The sequence below is a fragment of the Tachyglossus aculeatus genome, chromosome X2 (assembly GCF_015852505.1).
Source record: "Tachyglossus aculeatus isolate mTacAcu1 chromosome X2, mTacAcu1.pri, whole genome shotgun sequence".
In the NCBI taxonomy this organism is placed as follows: domain Eukaryota; kingdom Metazoa; phylum Chordata; class Mammalia; order Monotremata; family Tachyglossidae; genus Tachyglossus; species Tachyglossus aculeatus.
The window spans coordinates 7,586,076-7,603,720 of record NC_052100.1 but is presented as its reverse complement, the minus strand read 5'-3'; the positions used below and the strand labels follow the sequence as shown (position 1 = coordinate 7,603,720).

General features: G+C 49.8%; 1 protein-coding gene across 5 annotated transcripts in view; it reads left to right on the top strand.

Moving 5' to 3' along the window:
• Window positions 1-6,989: 6,989 nt before the first annotated feature.
• TEX264 (testis expressed 264, ER-phagy receptor) overlaps window positions 6,990-17,645 on the top strand; it is a 65,331-nt gene continuing 54,675 nt past the window's right edge. The window contains exons 1-3 of one of the 5 annotated variants that reach the window (XM_038770989.1): window positions 6,990-7,066; window positions 12,316-12,387; window positions 13,672-13,960. In XM_038770989.1, coding sequence (XP_038626917.1) covers window positions 13,703-13,960 — 258 coding nt within the window. In that variant the 5' untranslated portion in view covers window positions 6,990-7,066; window positions 12,316-12,387; window positions 13,672-13,702. The other 4 variants (XM_038770985.1, XM_038770987.1, XM_038770986.1 and 1 more) reach the window with 4 other exon arrangements.

The window sequence follows — 17,645 nt, the reverse complement described above, 5'->3', positions numbered from 1 at the left end:
TGCTGGGACTCCTACTTCCACCTGTCCCAAGAGAAGCACCCAGAGCTCTTTTATCTTGGTTGTGGCCCTCCCCTTTAACTATCTTAAATGCCCCCCTTTATTTGCCAAGAAAACTGCCTCCTTCAGGTTGCTGTCAGCCTCATCCATAAAGTGCACTGAATACAGAGGGACCTGGCTGGGTGATTCAGCTACCTGATGAACAGGGTTCCACTCCAAAGGCCAATATGCTCCAGCCATGTCACTCTGTGCTTCTGGTTGAGAGCCAGGTCTCTGCTCTGAGGGGTGCTTTCCTCTGAATCACACTGCAGTCTTCTCCTTTCCCTTTGTTTGCCTCATCTGACCCTTCCTTCATTTTCTTCAGCCCCCAACCCCCCATATCGCATCAGTTCTTTGCTGGGATCTGCAAGAGCAACTGGGACTTGAAGCTACTGAATTTCTGACCAAATGGAAACGGGTTATCACTTCATTGTCCATGGGTCTTTAAGAACCAGAAGGAACCTGGTTGTTGACTGACCACACAAGGGCTCCCAAGGCTCTGGGCTGTCCATGTCTGTGTGTCTCTTTCTTCCGGTGAGAGAAACCAACTGCTTGAATTTAACTTACTAACCTAGCCAGCTAGAAAGGAGCAGACTGTAGTTTCTCTCCCCTGTGGCATTAGAGAGGGCACCTGGTATTTGCACTCCCATCACAAAAGTGATGCGAGTTCGCCGGCATATATTTTTAGGGGGACCTCATACTGTGACATTACTTGGGGGGAGAGCCCAGCTCTGAGAGGGGATGATGAAAGGGCAGAAGTCCAACACAGTTGTAGCCACTTGGTTTTGTGTGTGTGGGTTTGTGTGTGGGTGTATGTGTTTTGCGGGGACTGCCCGGAGAGGATCGGGATCCCCTTGGAGAAATAAGGGAGTCGGTGGCAAGGTGATTGCTTCCTTGCTTCTCCTCCTCCCCAACATTTGGGTTTTTTCTTGTCATTGAAAATGCCGGTCCGTTGAGGGACACTGGAGGAGCAGGAGCAAGGAAGATGACAATCACACTGGAGAACAACTAAGGCACACCACTCCTCGAGATAGGGGCGGGGGAGGAGGTGGAGGAGGACAAAGAAAGGATGGCACTAGGGACCCCAGGTTTGATTTTCAGTTTTGTTTTCCTTCAGATGTTGCCTGTGTCTGGGGCACCTGCCTTTTAGTATTTGGAAAGAAGAGATTCTGTAGCAGGGCCGGCTGGCCCGCACGCATGATCATGTGCTTCCCTCTTCTCTCTGAGTGGTGGGGTGCCTCCTACCCCAGAGACCGGACAACTTGTTGTTTCTATGACTATTTATTTTTACGTGTGTTTCATGTCACTTTTTAAAAAAAAAAACAAAAAAACCACAACAGAACAATTGTAAGTTGGTATAACTGCCTATCAGTTCTCTCTTTTTGTAAAATAAAATTTAAAATAAAAAAGGCAGCTCTCCGTCTGGACTGGGTTTTGTCAGGAGAGCCCCATGAGGGACTCAGCTCCTCAGGGCATTGGATTCTGACTAGACTGTAGGGAACAGGAGGAAGAGGGCATGTGGGGGTCAAAGGGCAGAATCTCACTTTCACTCCTGTATTCTGAGATTGATTGGCTCTTTGGGAGGGTCAACACTCCTCCCTTTCTCCTTGGAGGTCCATCCAGCCTGATCCTTACTCTAGAGAAAGCACCGAAGGCCAGGACTACTGCCCAGGTGTAAAAGGGCTTTGGGAAAGTGAGTGAATCTAGAACTCTCACTCTCACAAGGAGCAAGCCTTTTTGCCAAAGTGGTAAGTGTGGGTAGGTATTGAAATGGTTACTGCTTTCCCCAAACCTGCGGTTCTTATGGCTGTTCCATGTCATCTACAGAAAAAAGAGCTGCCTCCTGGAGTGCTCCCTGGAATGCCAAAATTCTGCTGTCCCCTATAGAACCGAGTTATTGAAGACATTAATGAAGGATTTTGATCCAGCTAGGATTGGCCAACGAAACAAACCAAGACTCGCCAAGGGTATACCTGACACCTTCCCCATTCCCAACAGGCTCCCTTGGCACAGAGGCAAGAGCAAGTTAGGAGACAAATCTAGGAGAGTGAGAAGGTGGAAGAATACAGGGGTGGCTAAAGGTTTGGTGAGTTGGCTTGGGGTGAGGAGGATGGGGTGAGTGGAGCAAAGAGGCGATAGCAGCAGGGTTTGAGAATGGGTGAGGGATGTATGTGGTGTGGGACAGGTAGAGGCAGGAGACCCAGAAACTGGGATCAGTTACAGTATTCCCCCTCATGAGTGCTAGACATCATCAATCGTATTTATTGAGCACTTACTATGTGCAGAGCACTGTACTAAGCACTTGGGAAGTACAAATTGGCAACATATATAGACGGTCTCTACCAGACATGAGCAGGAGAGGAGTCTGATCCTACCAACTGGATCCTGCCTTAGCCCTTTTTGCACCCCATGTTCCCAAGGGAAGCTGGGTTTCCTGCTGTTGGGTCCATCTTGGAGCCAAAAATTCAGAGCAATGAAGGAGCTAGAGCAGCAAGTGCCTAAAATAAATAAATAAATAAATAAAAGTGGAGAACGTGTTTTGGGAAGAGCTTGGTTGCCCTCTGGTGGCTAGCTTTGGGTTTTGTTTTGGGGTTTTCGGGTTGTTTTTTTTTAACTACTAATTACCACTAATAATAATAATAATAATGGTATTTTTTTAGCACGTACTATGTGCCAAGCACTGTTCTAAGCGCTGGGGTAGATACAAGGTTATCAGGTTGTCCCACGTGGGGCTCAGTCTTAATCCCCGTTTTACAGATGAGGTAACGGAGGCACAGAGAAGTTGTGACATGCCCAGAGTCATCATCATCATCAATCGTATTTATTGAGCGCTTACTGTGTGCAGAGCACTGTACTAAGCGCTTGGGAAGTCACACAGCTGATAAGTGGTAGAGTCGGGATTCGAACCCATGACCTCTGACTCCCAAGCCCATGCTCTTGCCACTAAGCAACTCTGCTTCTCTAATGTTCAATTGTATCTGTCGAGCTTATTGTGTGCAGAACACTGTCCCAAGCACTTGGAAGAGTACAATATAACAATAAACAGATACATTCCCTGCCCACAATGAGCTTACAGTCTAGTATGTACTTTGTGCCAGGCACTGTACTAAGAGCTGGGGTAGATACAAGATAATGAGGTTAGGCACAGTCCCTGTCCTACTTGGGGCTCACATTATTGATCCCCATTTTGCAGATGAGGAAACTGAGGCACCGAAAGGTCTCACAGCAGACAAGTGACAGAGCTGGGAGTAGAACCCAGGTCCTCTGACTCCCAGGTCCCTGATCTTTCCTTTAGGCCACGCTGTTCTGGGTCTGTGACTTGAAGAGTGTGCTTCATGCAAAAATCTACTGAAAGGAATCTCTGCTAGGGTCCCTGCCAGCATTCCTGGTGAGAGTTTAGGCTCTGAAACATCTCCTGTACTAACCTTTTCTTTGTACTACTGACAGATGGGGCCCGAGTGCATCAGCCCAACTCATGGCCTCTCAACGGTTTATAGGCCGAGGCGAACATGCCAAGAGCTCTTGGTGCTCGAGAGATGAGCAGAAGGTAAAAATGGACCTGGGTTGGCAGAGATAATGTGGGGAGTCTTGGGCACATCTGTTAGGCCCCGCCCGGTCTGTGGAATATGAAGTGAGGATATAATATAGTTCTGGTATTGAAGCGCTTAGTGTGTGCCAGGAACTGTACTAAACGCTGGGGTGGATACAAGCAAATCAGGTTGGACACAGTCCATGTCCCACATGGGGCTCACAGTCTTAATCCTCATTTTAAGAATGAGGCACAGGCACAGATAAGTCAAATGACCTGCCCAAGGCCACACAGTGGACAAGTGGTGGAGCCTGGACTAGAATCCAGGTCCTCCTACTCCCAGGTCCGGGCTCTTTCCGCTAGGCCATGTGGCTTGCCATATAGTTTGTATTTGACTCGTTTATATACCTCTTTTTATCAATTTAGCAAAATCTAATGCAATAGAATTTCAGAAATAGGGATTAAATCATCATCCTTACAGGCATTTCCAGCCTGGGAGAACAATTGCAAATTCTCTCGCAATTACCTCCATTGCAGTTTCACACAACTATTTGATTGAGGGAGATCATCATCATCATCAATCGTATTTATTGAGCGCTTACTATGTGCAGAGCAGTGTACTAAGCGCTTGGGAAGTACAAATGGCCTTGATTGAGGAAGGCAACCATTTGCTCTAGGGAAGCAACCCTTTCTCAAATTCCTCTTTGTTCTTTTAAACTGATAGCTCCAGCCCCCTAGGGTTTTCTCTTTCCAATAAGGCCTTGAAGGAAAGTTGGTTAGGTTTCCTATCCCACTGCCTCAACTGCAGTTTTTCTGCAGCTAACCTGCTAGGAGAAGGGAAAATAATAATAATAATGGTATCTGTTAAGCGTTTACTATGTGCCAAGCACTGTTCTAAGCACTGGGGTCGATACAAGGTAATCAGTTGGACACAGTCCCTGTCCCACGTGGAGCTCACAGTTTCAATCCCCATTTTACAGATGAGGGAACTGAGGCACAGAGAAGTGAAGTGACTTTCCCAAGGCCACACAGCAGACAAGTGGCGGAGCTGGGATTAGAACCCATGACCTAACTCCCAGGCCTATGTTGTATCTGCTACGCCCTGCTGCTTCCTAAAAGAATTAAAAACATCAGGCCAATAAGATGAACCACACTCAGCCTGTGGAGCTACCCAAATAGAGTTAGGAATTTCTCTTCACAATGCCCAATGCACATGTTTTCAGAGCACGGGCCAGTTCATTCAAGCGTAACTCATTCTACACACACTTTCTGAGCAGGGGTACAGACAATCCCTCCTATCAAGCGAGACTTCAATTTCCATCCCCCAGGACAAATCCAAATTGGATATCTGCAGGCACAGGTTCCATCCTTTTATGATTGGGAGTTGGTGCTGAGGATCGGAATGAAGAGGAGGTTCCTTGGCCCCCATACGCTTGGTAGAGGGAAATTTAAGGATGCTAGATACCTTAAAGGGCCTGTGGTGTTGCTGCTCTGGGCTGGAGGGATCACGTGCTTGGGGTCTCTTGGCAAAAGGTCACAACAGTTGGGCCCCACTGCCAGGCTTCAGAGCTCCTTACCCTGACAACAAGGGGTTAGACTTCCTCTCCCCTGGACTCCCACCCTAGAAAGAGTGATTTGGAAGATATTAATGTAGGTGCCTGATTAAACTGTGTTTTGAAGGGGCTCCCATTACTTCCCTCTTCAGTTCCAATTGTGTAGTGCCATTGTTGGCCTCTTTTCCTGACGGGACTGTGGAAACAGCCCATTCACCTTGCCTTGTCCTATAATGGGACAGTCCCGGATGAGGACTCAGGCCCAATCTGTGATTCCTAGCCAAGACTGGGCAGGACTAGGCTGAATTCAGAGGGAGAGGTGCTCTTTCTCACGCCTCAACCTGGAAAAGGAAGGATGCCACATTCCCAGGCAGGCCATGCAGAGGTCAAATTACCCTTCTGGGATGCATCCCTGCTGTGGCTACCTGCTGCTGACATAAACATAAACTGGCATAATGGCGTCCATTCCACCTCAGGTTGTCAAGGTGTCCAGGTTGTACCTGGGAGCGCATCCAGCTGGGAGAGGATGGACTCCAACACACACTCAAAGATCACACCTATTGTATTCTAAGTCTGGGAGGATTCCAACTCCCAGTTCTGCTTCAGCCTATGGTAGTTAAAAATCGCCCGGGACCCACTGTGTGTGAAAATGCTGATTTGGGCTGGAATCGCTTGTCCTGCTATTCATGAGGTAATGATGACTGATGATACGCAGCCTTTTCAGATGTGCCTAGGAGGGCAGAATCTATCAAAGGCACCCCAGACGCCCCAGTTTTAAAAGGAGTAAATCTCAGCAGAGGGGGAAAGTGAATTCCAGAAGCCTAGATGTCTGAAGCCAAAAGGGATCCAAGCCAGGAAGTCATTAAGTAATAATAGTAATGTGGTACTTAGTACCAAGCACTGTACTAAACGCTGGGGTAGATATGATCAGCTACAGTCTGATCATACAGTCTGATTCATCGTTAAGTGGTCCCTCATTTCTCCTTCTCCCTAGGAGGAAGGAGAAATGGGAGAGAAGAGGGGAGATTGATGTAAAGGGAAAGAACATACAGGGAGGACCCCCTTGTGTTCAAGACCAGATGGTCACTAAGCAAGGGGCAAGGTGGGGTTCATTCAATCGTATTTATTAAGTTATTTCTGTGTGCATAGCACTTTACTAAGCGCTTGGGAGAGTACAATACAGCAATAGAGAGAGACGATCCCTGCCCACAAAGGGCTGGGGTTCTCACCATAGACTGCAGGGTTCTGGTCACTTCTACCCCTCTCCTTCCACCGGGGAGCTGCCTTGCTACTTTGATTCTTAATGCTCAGGTCCCTTCTCTGTGCCACTACTTTTGGTGAAATCCCTCTCCAGCTCTTTTCTTCCTTTCTTTGCTCTTGCTGCCTTTGTCATGTGCTCGCCGTTCTCTCCACGATCTCCACTGGCCTTTCCTCCCTCTTTCCAGCCTGGCACCCTCCCCTGCTAGGGGACGCACGGAGGGGGGACGGGAATGCCTCAGCAGAGGAGCATTGGCCCATTTTGGGATTCAGCTTTCAGTGCCTAAACTTGGCACGGAGTCATTATCTCTTCCCGCCTTCCACGATTAGCTAGCAGAGAGCTGTCAGCGGAGTCCCCAGGTTTGGTTTATTTCTCGGTTTTGTTTTTTTTGTTTGTTTTTTTTTTTTTTGCATGGGGGCGTTGCCATTGTTCCCCCAGTTGAGCGAGAGGTGGCCGGGCTCCTCCAGCCCTCATGGTTTGAGGTGGTTGCTTTGGCGACCCTGCCCCGAGGCATTTGCTGAGGTGCCGGCGGGCCCCCCCACCCCCCCGCCGGGTCCCGTTAGGTGCCCCGCCCCGCTTGTAACTCCCTGGGGGCGCGCCCGTTGACCGGCCGGGGCCGCGCACGGCTCCGGTTGACGGTGCATGGGAGCCGCCGATGTCGGTTGCTGGTCCTGCTCCGTGACGGCCAAGGTGAGGGAGGTTAAGCGCTTAGTCCAGTGCTCTGCACATAGTAAGCGCTCAATAAATAGGATTGAATAGAAGGTGAAGCGGGTGGGGGGGGGGACCTAGGAGAGGAAACTGAGAAGGCCGACGGGGGGGGCGGGGGGGGAGAACGGGAAAGGAGGGGACCAAGCTTGCGGAAGGCGCAACGAAACCCTGTGGCAGTTGACTCAGAAAGAGGCCCCGGGCGAGGTCTCCCGTGGGATCAAGGGCTGGAATTCATTCACTGGGCGCTTACTGGCTGCAGAGCACTGTTTTAAGCGCTTGGAAAGTATAGTTGAGCCATAGAGACAGTGCCTGCCCACACCGGGTTTACAGTCTAGACTGGGGGAAGACAGACATCAAGACAAGTAAATGGGCATCACTATAAATAAATATAATTTTAGGTTTATATACATCAGAACAAGTAAACAGGCATCAATATAAATATGTAGAATTATAGATATATACATAAGTGCTGTGGGGCTGAGGGAGCAAAGGGAGCGAGTTGAGGTGATGCGGAAGGGAAGGGGAGCTGAGGAAAAGGGGGCTTAGTCTGGGAAGGCCTCTTGGAGGAGGTGGGCCTTCAGTAGGGCTATTAAGTACTCACTGTGTGCAGAGCACTGTACTAAGCGCTTGGGAAAGTACAAAAACAATAAAGGTGACATTCCCTGCCCACAACGACCTCACAGTTTGGGGTGGGGACCATGACAGATGTCAGTACAAATAAATAAAATTACAGATGTTCACAAAAGTGCTATAGGGCTGGTGGGGGGAGGGAGCAAGTCAGGGAGATGCAGTAGGGAGTGGGAGATGAGGAAAAGTAGGGCTTAGTCTGAGAAGGCCTCTTGGAGGAAATGTGCCTTCAATAAGGCCTTGAAGGGAGGGAGAGTCATTGTCTGTTGGATATGAGGAGGGAAAGGAGTCCCAAGCCAGAGACAGGACATGTGCCAGGGGTCGGCCGTGAGACGGGAGAGATCGGAATAGGAGCCAGCTTTCCATGGTGGGACTGGGTCCTAATTTGGCCAGAAATAGGAAACTGGGATCTGGGAGATGTGAGGGGCTGAGCTGGCTGGATTAGCCCCACAGCATTTATCTGTATGGAACATATCTGCAATTCATTTATATTGTCTGTCTCTCCAACTAGACTGTAAGTTTGTTGTGGGCCGGAAATGTACAGTGCTCTGCATATAGTAAGAGCTCAATAAATATGGTTGAATGAATGAATGGGGATCGAGCAGCCCCTTGACCTCCAGAAAAATAAGTTGGGGGAGCCAGTTACATCCATTTCCCTTATTCCCTTGATCACCTCCTTCCTTTTCATCTTAAGTAGGATATACCATTGAGCTTTGGGCCCAAAGGTCTGAACATAGGCCAGGGACTAGGATGCCTGGGTCCCATGCCTTTGACCCCTGCCTCTTCTCTGTGGCTGTTTCTCCATTGGAACCGAAGGCCCGAAGCCAATATCTCCCCACTCCCCTCTCCCCTCTCTCTCCCCCTTCATCTTTCACAACCCCCTCCCCCCCCCACAAGGGATGATGTTAGGTGATACCAAGCATCAGGGGTAAGCATCAGGGGCAATGGACCCCAACCCATAGAATCTGTGTGGGGGAGAGCTACCCTCCTGGCCTGTGGAAGGACTAAGAGGTGGGTGGTGTAGTCACTGTCAACCCCCATAGCAGGCCTTTCTTGATCTTGGGCAACTTGATGACACCACCAGGGCCTCATCTTTGGGGGAGCATATTTCTCTGTTTTTACAGGCATGATCACAGTAGGGCCTTGGATCTAGGGGTAGGGAGGCAGACCGACCGTGATGAGGTTCCTGCAGATGAGTGTGTGAGTTAGGGGCGGGGGCCAGGGGAGCCAAGGAGGGACCTTCTTCCCTTCCTCCCCATCTCTCTGGATATATGTATATATGTTTGTACGTATTTGTTACTCTATTTTACTTGTAAATATTTATTCTATTTATTTTATTTTGTTAATATGTTTTGTCTTGTTGTCTGTCTCCCCCTTCTAGACTGTGAGCCCACTGTTGGGTAGGGACCGTCTCTATATGTTGCCAACTTGTACTTCCCAAGCATTTAGTACAGTGCTCTGCACACAGTAAGCACTCAATAAATGCGAATGAATGAATGGTACCCCGTTTTCCTAGCCACATGAGTCTCCTAGTTTTCCTAGCCACAATAGCCACATGCGGGCTATTGTGAGAGTGACTGAGATGCCGGGTGGGAAACCTCATGAACTGCTTGAAGAAAAGTCCGGAGGCAAATTACCTCTGCTTCCTCCAGAATCAGCCGCAATGGCCATTAGTGGTGTGGATGAATGTTTCTCCGCAATTTCCCTCGCCTCCCCCTGCACCACTCCCACTAGCTAAACACTATGCCCTCATGTGGATGGGGGAGGGGGAGGGGGGGGGAGGCGTTTCTACAACAATCTGCGCCCTCCTAGAAACGCTTTTTGTGTATTTGTGACGTCAGCTACAGTATAGGGGAAGGAGGCGGAGGAAGAGGAGGAGGCTGCAGAGGAGGGGGTTAGGAAATGGGGGTAGTGGGGAAGCCCCGAGAGTCACCAGAAGAGTTCGGGCCAGGCTCCCGATAGGAAAGGAAACAGGAAGCTGCTGTTCTCCAAGAAGACCGAAGGTCAGCAAGGTGAAAGGGGGCTGAGTGATCTATGATGGAACCTGAACTAGCTCAAACAGGGAAGGGTGGGCGGGCATTTACTCCAGCAGTCGGTCCTTGCGGTTTCTGGTCTGGCTAGCTGAACCCCCGAAGGCTTCCCCTGCCTTCTGGAGGTACCAAACCCGAATCGCAGTGGTGACAGCAAACTACCGGGACAAATCTTGGGGCGTACTTGCATGCCCCCCCCGCCCCAAGGGAGCCCCTACCTAGGCTGCAAATTGCCGTGGGCATTAGAACTTTGGTTTTGAAAACTGGGCTTCTGACCACAAATATGACACCACCCTGAGGGGTAGGCGGGTTGAGAGTTTGGGATTGTTTTCCCCGAGAGGAAAATGAAGGCACGGGCAGGAGACAGGGTTGCCAAGACAACCCATCGTCCAGTTTTTATTTGGGAACTTCTCTTCGCTTTATTGAATCCCTCTGAATTGCTTTCTTCCTGTACCTTCCATAAATCAAGCCTGGGTCGCCTTTGATCTTATTTGTTTTCTCTGCCCAGTTTACTGGTTCAGACCCAAGATTTGGTCGGTCAGCAGAATATTCTCATTCTCTCTCCCCCTCTCTAAATGGTGCTATCCAGTGATTTGGGATTGGGCACTTGCTTATTGATGGAGCTCAGCTAATCCATATGTACAACGAGTAGAATGTTGAGGGAATTTGGTCAATGAAATATCACAATAGCCCTCTCCCCTGCCCTAGCCCCGGGAGTGTTGTGTAGGTAAGTGAGATAATGTCTCTAGAGGGCTCAGGAGAAGAAAGGTGCTAGATAAATAGAAGAGGCACTGGGTAGATAGTTATTACAGCGGAGTGATTGATCCTTTCTTCTCAACAACTGCAACTTGGGCCCACAGCCTGATAGAAAATGGATGGCATTGGGGTCTCTTGGATATAAATTACCGTAGTCCAGAGCCTGAAGCCTGTGTAATGTCCTCAACCCTTAGAGAGTTGGGAGGGTCTTGCCCAGGGCACTATATTGATCATTTTTACTTTGCCTCCGCCCCAGTTTGGAAGATGATAATTGTGGTATTTAATAATAATAATAATTATGATGGTATTTGTTAAGTGCTTACTATGTGCAAAGCACTGTTCTAAGCACTGGGGAGGTTACAAGGTGGTCAGGTTGACCCACGGGGGGCCTCACAGTTTTAATCCCCATTTTACAGATGAGGTAACTGAGGCACAGAGAAGTTAAGTGACTTGCCCAAAGTCACACAGCTGACAGTTGGCCGAGTCGGGATTTGAACCCATGACCTCTGACTCCAAAGCCCGTGCTCTTTCCACTGAACCACTCTGCTTCTCCTGCTATTTCTTCTTCTGGTATTTCCTCCTTCTTCTTTTGGTATTTGTTAAGCGCCCAAGCACTGAGAACCGAATTTCCTTTTCCTTAGAATTTCATATGCTACCGTAGCCGCCCTTTATCCTCCCTTTCCCCCAGCCTCCAACTCTGTTCATCATCATCATCATCATCATCATCAATCGTATTTATTGAGTGCTTACTATGTGCAGAGCACTGTACTAAGCGCTTGGGACGTACAAATTGGCAACATATAGAGACAGTCCCTACCCAACAGTGCGCTCACAGTCTAAAAGGGGGAGACAGAGAACAAAACCAAACATACTAACAAAATAAAATAAATAGAATAGATATGTACAAGTAGAATAAATAAATATGTGATGTTATAATCACTATAGTGAAAGACCGTGACGTCAGAGGCAGGATTGTTGGATCTCAGGTAGGGAAAACAGGGACTCGGGCCACCGAGATTTTGCTTGGGGGGGGGGGGGCGGGGGGCTGGAGAACCATACCTCCTTTAAGCATCACAGGCACAGTGGTTCTTGTTTTCCGTGAGGCTTCGGTCCCTTTAAGAACAGGGAACGCCCGCCTGCTGCTGGCGCTGCACGAATCAACCAGGAAGCAGATTGGAGCCGAAATAAACACATCTGTTCGCAAGGAAGTAATCGCCAATAGAGGCCGGTTGAGGAGAGATGTACAGGATCTGATCCCAGATTTCAGCCCGATTATTGCCCGACGTTCCCGCGGCCACTCGGGTGATTAATTTTGAACCAAAGATATGCAGTTTGGGTGTTGCCACTGGAACAGGGCTAGCGGCAGCCCCAGCCCCACTGGTTTTCCGTCTTGAAGCGGCTAAGAGGAGAGGAACGACCGCAGGTCATATAGATTGGAGCGTTTGCCATGGGAGAAGTGATGTTTCAGAGGCAGGGGTTGGGGGGAGGAGGGTGGTGATTGAAACACTCTGGAAAGTGTGACCTGTATGTGGTGATGGTTGATGTAGGTTTGAAGCTGTGCCGTAGAATCAGCCAGACCCGTTTGATTTTGAGGAAATGGCTTTAACTTTGGTGCTGCGCTTCAAGGCCATGCTTAGTTTTATGTTCCTTATAACTGTGGGCCGGCTGGAGGAACATTTGCCAGCATTGGGGGGTGCGGTGGGAGGGGTCCCAGGGGAGGTAGCCCTTCTTGGAGAATTAAAGTAAATGAGAGGAAAACGGCGGATCTCGCATCCCCTTGTTCCAGCAGCTGACTGTGTAATTTGCTTCCCCTCACAGAACAGAGCGTGAGGATCCCAGTCCGCCGCAGAGACCATGAGTTTTTAGCAAGTCGTCCTGTGCAACATCCAGGTGAGTAGCCACACAGCCCCGGCCGGCCTCTTAAGCTTGCTCAGAGCTGCCCTGCCCAAGTCGAGAACATTAATTTTGCTGCAGACGGCATCTCCTTAGGCCGGAAGTGCAGAGCCAGCTCATTGGACTTTTGTTTCTTTTCCCCACTCCCCCTCCGGGGGACGGGGAATGAAAGGGAAAGGAGCGGCCCACCTTCAGTTAGTCTCAGGGAAAATAGTCTAGGGTTGGGCCATATATCCTAGACAAGCCTGTAAGTGAAGGAGATGAGCTTTGGGAGAGCCACTGAAGGTGTTTTTCTCATTATAATAATTATTATTATCAGCATTTCCAAACAACTTAAAAGTTCTTGCAGTCTCCTCGAAGCCGTTCTTTGTTTCTTCCAGAAAAACAAAACAAAACAAAAACCCAAGCTCTAGAGCAGGGGGTTAGGAGTGACTGAGCAGGGAGATGAGAAAAGGGGAGAACTAATCACAGAGAACTGGCTCGCTGGGAAGACAGAAGTGCAGCTAGCAGAAAACAAGACGAAAACAATTCTTAAGTTTTCGTTTCTGTGGTTAGAAACTGAGTGGGAAGCTCTCTGAAAAGAGGGTGGCTATTAGGGAGTGAAGAAGGTGGTTGTAAGTAATTAGGAGGGTTTCCATGGAAATTTTTTCTAACCGTGTTTAAGAATATTATGTATTTTCCTTCGATTCGATTCTTGTTGCTCCCTGCCCCCTCGACTGTGGCATCATTAAATCCTGTCCACAAAAATCGAAGAAAGCCATTCAGAATCACTGACCCAGCTGTGGAACGATCAGCTACAAGCTCCTTTGAACCTCATCATGATGTCCCTGCTGAAGTTGAGGAGACATAGTGTGAATGGCTAGGGTGAGGGAGGAGGTAGATTCTTGGCTAAACTCCTCACCCACCATCACTCCCGCTGTCCCTCCATGCTTCGGTTTTCCTGAGGATGATTGGGAATAATGGTAGCATTCCAGCCTTCATGCTGGGATTTGAGGTCCTCCTGGAACAGCGATGATTATGATGAACAAATTCAGAGGCATGTAGTTTCCATCATCCTTTGTTGCTCCCTTCTAGGTCATCGAGCCATCAGTCGGCATCCCTGGCCACTCCCTCTCCTGGCTCACCACTCCCTGAGCTTGGCACAGGCACTCGGCCAGTCCCGGGCAGGTGGCAGCCACCTGACCCTAGGGTCTATTGGGGTGGCCGCTCTCCTGAGGTGAGAGCAGGAGCATCAAAAGCCACTGGCTTCATCCCCGTCTTCTCCCCTTTCTTCCCCCACAGCTTGCTGAGGGGAGTGGAAGTCCTGGGAACCATGTCGGACTTGATGCTGCTAGGCCTGATTGGGGTCATGGTGCTGCTGCTGCTGCTGACCCTGCTGGGCTTTGCTGTCTATTCGGGGCTGCTGGCAGATGTGGTAGTGAGCGCGGGTGCTCCCCCAATTCGCAACATTACGCTGGCGTACAAGTTCCGGGTGGGGCCCTATGGGGAATCGGGGCCACTGTTCACAGAGAGCTGCAGCATCTCCCCAGAGCTCAGTTCCATTGGCGTCTACTACGACAACTTTCACACGGTAAGGAGCTGGCCATGTGGCCAGGGAGGCTATTGGGAACTAATCTTAGTCCTCCTGGAGCAGGTGGGGATGAAGTGGGGAGTGTTGAGGGGGGTGGGGGCAGTGAGGGGGGGCAGGCAGTTATGCAGGGCAGCTGGGATGCTGGAAACACTACTCAATGGATCCCATCTAGTGGGCGCCATTGGGGGAATCGGGGCTCTCTGGTTGAGTTAGATGGCTTGCCGTGTCATGTGGGATAAAACTCTTTCCCTCTCTGATCTTCAGATTTCTTTGATACCTGATAAAGTCTGGAAAATTCTGAGCTCCCCTCCGTGCACTATATACTATGTGCATTTTTCCGAACTGCCACCTCCTTCTTCTCTGTGATCCTCGACTACATTAACCCATCTCGGGTGATGGTTGTTTATCAGAAAATCCTACTCTTTTTTCAGGAGTTGCTAGTTAATCAGTATCTCCCCTGCTGCTCCCCCTGAGGAGTGAATCAACCCCTGGGGAGTTTAGCTCAGGGATCAGGGGAGGCCCCCATTTGTCGGGCTCTCACACCCTTGCCTGTGTGTATGTCTTGCTTTCCCTTCTGAGTCTCTACTCACCAGTCCCCCCTGGGCCAGATGTCCTTTCTCTCCCACCTGCAGCTTCCTGATGGGGAGGGGGCTCTGGGGACCAGATGCTGGACCTGGGGCTAGGTAAGCAGTGGAGTAAACAAACAGCAGCCCGAGGGAGGCAGGGATGCCTGACTTGCTTAGCAGCATCCCTGCCCTAGGCTGGCCAGGAGCCTGTGGGCGCCTGGCTGGCTCTGTAGTCCGGAGGTGAATCACTGCTAACCAATGCCATCTTGGTAGCAGTGGAGCCATCCTGCCACAGTCAGGCATGCTGGGATTGGCAGGACTTCCAGCACAGCAGTCAGGATTTTTCTTCTCTTCTGTTCCTTAGTTTTCTTTTTCTTGCGTGGGTATGCTCTCCCCCCCACCACTCTCTCTCTCTCTCCCTCCCTCTCTCTCTCTCTCCCTCTCCCTCTCTCCCCCCCCCCCAACTCTTTCTCCCTCCCTCCCCCTTCCCCGCCTCTAATTTGGCTCTGGGCCTGGGATTTGAAATTCCTGGCTCAGATTTTCTCTTCTGACACCCGGTGGGCGGATGGAGGCTGCTGAGCTCCGGAGTCTCCGAGTTACTGGGTCAGACTTACTTTACGTTGCTCAGCCCTGAGACTCAATCCCAGTGTGGGGCTCAGCTGAGTCAAACTCACTCTGCTCCCAATTCTGCTGAGGGTTGTTGTATACGCCACTGCTGCCCCTTTTCTCCTCATCTGCATTGCCTCTTACCAACTCCCATTCATTTGGAGCCTGGAACACCCAACCCAAGCTCCTAATGTCAACGTCATGATCATCAACGATATTTGTTGAGCACCTGTGTGCAGAGAGCTGTATTAGGTGCCTGAAGAATTTACACTAGAAAACTGACTCGGCCCTTACACGTGGCTCACAAAACCCATCTGAAGGGGGTTCTGTATTCAAATGAGTCTGCCTTTGCCAAAGCTGGGGTGAAGGAGGAAGATCTTGTCTGGTGCGAATCTGTAATATGCATCTATCCTGACCATTAATTCCTGGAATGTGAAAGGAGAAAACCGCCTTCGGAGCTGGAGGGATCAGCTGGGAAAGACCATCCTTGAGCCAATGCCAAAAGTCATGCCAGAAGTACATAGAATCAAAGAAGCTAGAAACGAAAGGCACCTCAGGAATTCATCTAGTCTAAACCTCTTCCTCTAGGCAAAACTACTCAAACCATCCAGTTCGGTTGTCAAAAACTCAGCTGTCTGAAAGGAAGAAATCAGGCACCTGGAGAGGAGCCCTCTGGCCACTGAATGAAGCTTCCTCTGTTGCCTGGGGCCAACTCACATTTGAAACTCACTCTTGCCCAAAGCAGTGCCAGAGACAGGGGTTGTGGTGGGCAGATTCAGGACAGCTGGGCAAAGATGTGAAACAGTAGCCCAGACCTAGTTGTAAGGAGAAAGACATGCAGTTGGGTTCCAAACACTCCTTGATCTACTGCCCTACTGGGCTCATTTTTACCATTTGCCCTGCGTATTAGTGTAGGAGTGTCTCATCTACAGCCCAGGCAAAGGAATCTCTTGAGTTTCATCTACTGTCTGAGCCTGGAAAGGGTAGACAGCCTCTCCTGCCCCTGAAATTTCCAGGGGGTCCCTCTGTCCCTACTGTGCAGCCCACTGTCACATTGAGGCTTTTGCGAAGTCCGTGTCAGTGACTGTAACCCAATTTATTGGAGTGAGGGGCAGTGTTCCGTTGAGTAGGAACCAGAGGACAGCGGGAGAACTTGCCCTGTGGTCTAAGAAGCTTAGACTCACACTTAGCAAGTGATTGACACCACCTCCAGGGAGGCGTCCACAGGACTAGATAGAGCCTGGCAGGGACCAAAAATGTGGAGCCTAGCCTGGCCTGAGGGAAGTTCCGGGAGGGTAGGATCTGCATCTGTTCTGACCCTTGCCTGGGTTTGACTTCTCTTCTTGGGTGGAGGCCGGGCTCTGAAGGTGGAAGTGGTGTCACGGCTTTCACACTTGCTGGGGACCATGGTCAGCGGCCTCAAAGCAGGGGAAACGGCACGGGCCTGGGAGTCAGAAGAACCTGGGTTTGATTTCTGGCTCCGCCACCCGTCTGCTGTGTGACCTTGGGCAAGTCACTTAACTTTTCTGTGCCTCAGTTATCTCGTCTGTAAAATGGAATTATGACATTGAGCCCCGTGGACTGTGTCCAACCTGATAACCTTGTATTTACCCCAGGGCTTAGTACAGTGCCTGGCACATAGTAAGCGCTTAACAAATACCATAAAAAAGGCGGGGTGGGGGAAAGGCATGGGCTCTGCCATCTTTCTCTGGCCCAGGACCGTGGACGATGCTCAGTCCTAGGTTTCCCCATCCTGTTTTCTGGCTCCTGTAGAGCTCTTGTAGGCACTTGATTCTTTGAGCCTACCTGTAAGTGCCTCCAAGTGGGGAATTGAGAGAGTTCAGCACACTCACTTTCTTCTACCATGTGTGTTTGCCCTACATGTTTGGGCTAGAATGCTGGTAGGGAATTGGGAGACATTCTTCTGACAACGTCAGCCTGTCTAGCAACAATGGGGCGCCAGTGTCAGAAGAAATGGTGTATGCAGGCGTGTCGCATTAGACAGATGAATACTACAGTGTGAGATTTGGTTACCATGGGATTTTGCCTCAAAGCAACCTCCGTGTTCTAGGGAAACGAGGTATATCTGGTTCGTCTCCCTGACTCCCACTTTTTTCTCAATGGGGACAGTGGAGCAGCTAGTACTTACATATCTATTTATACCCATCCTCTGTACTTGTGTATAGCCGTATAGCCAAGGGAACATTCAATTTGTCCTGAATCCACTGCTTATAAATATTTTTGTCAGTCTCATCCACTAGAGTGTAAGCTCTTTGTGGGCAGAGAACCTGTCTTGGGCATCTGACCCAAGTGCTCATTATAGTGCACTGCGCCCAGTATGTACCATCATTCCTGCTACTACAGGGAACAGGTCAGCTGTGGGTTAGTTAAGAACTGTTGAATGCCACTGATACAGCCTTCTCTGGGCAGAAATATTGTAGTTGACTGCACAGCCAACCAGCTTCACCAGATATTACTTAGAGGGAAACTACGATTCCCCTGTCTGTCCTTCA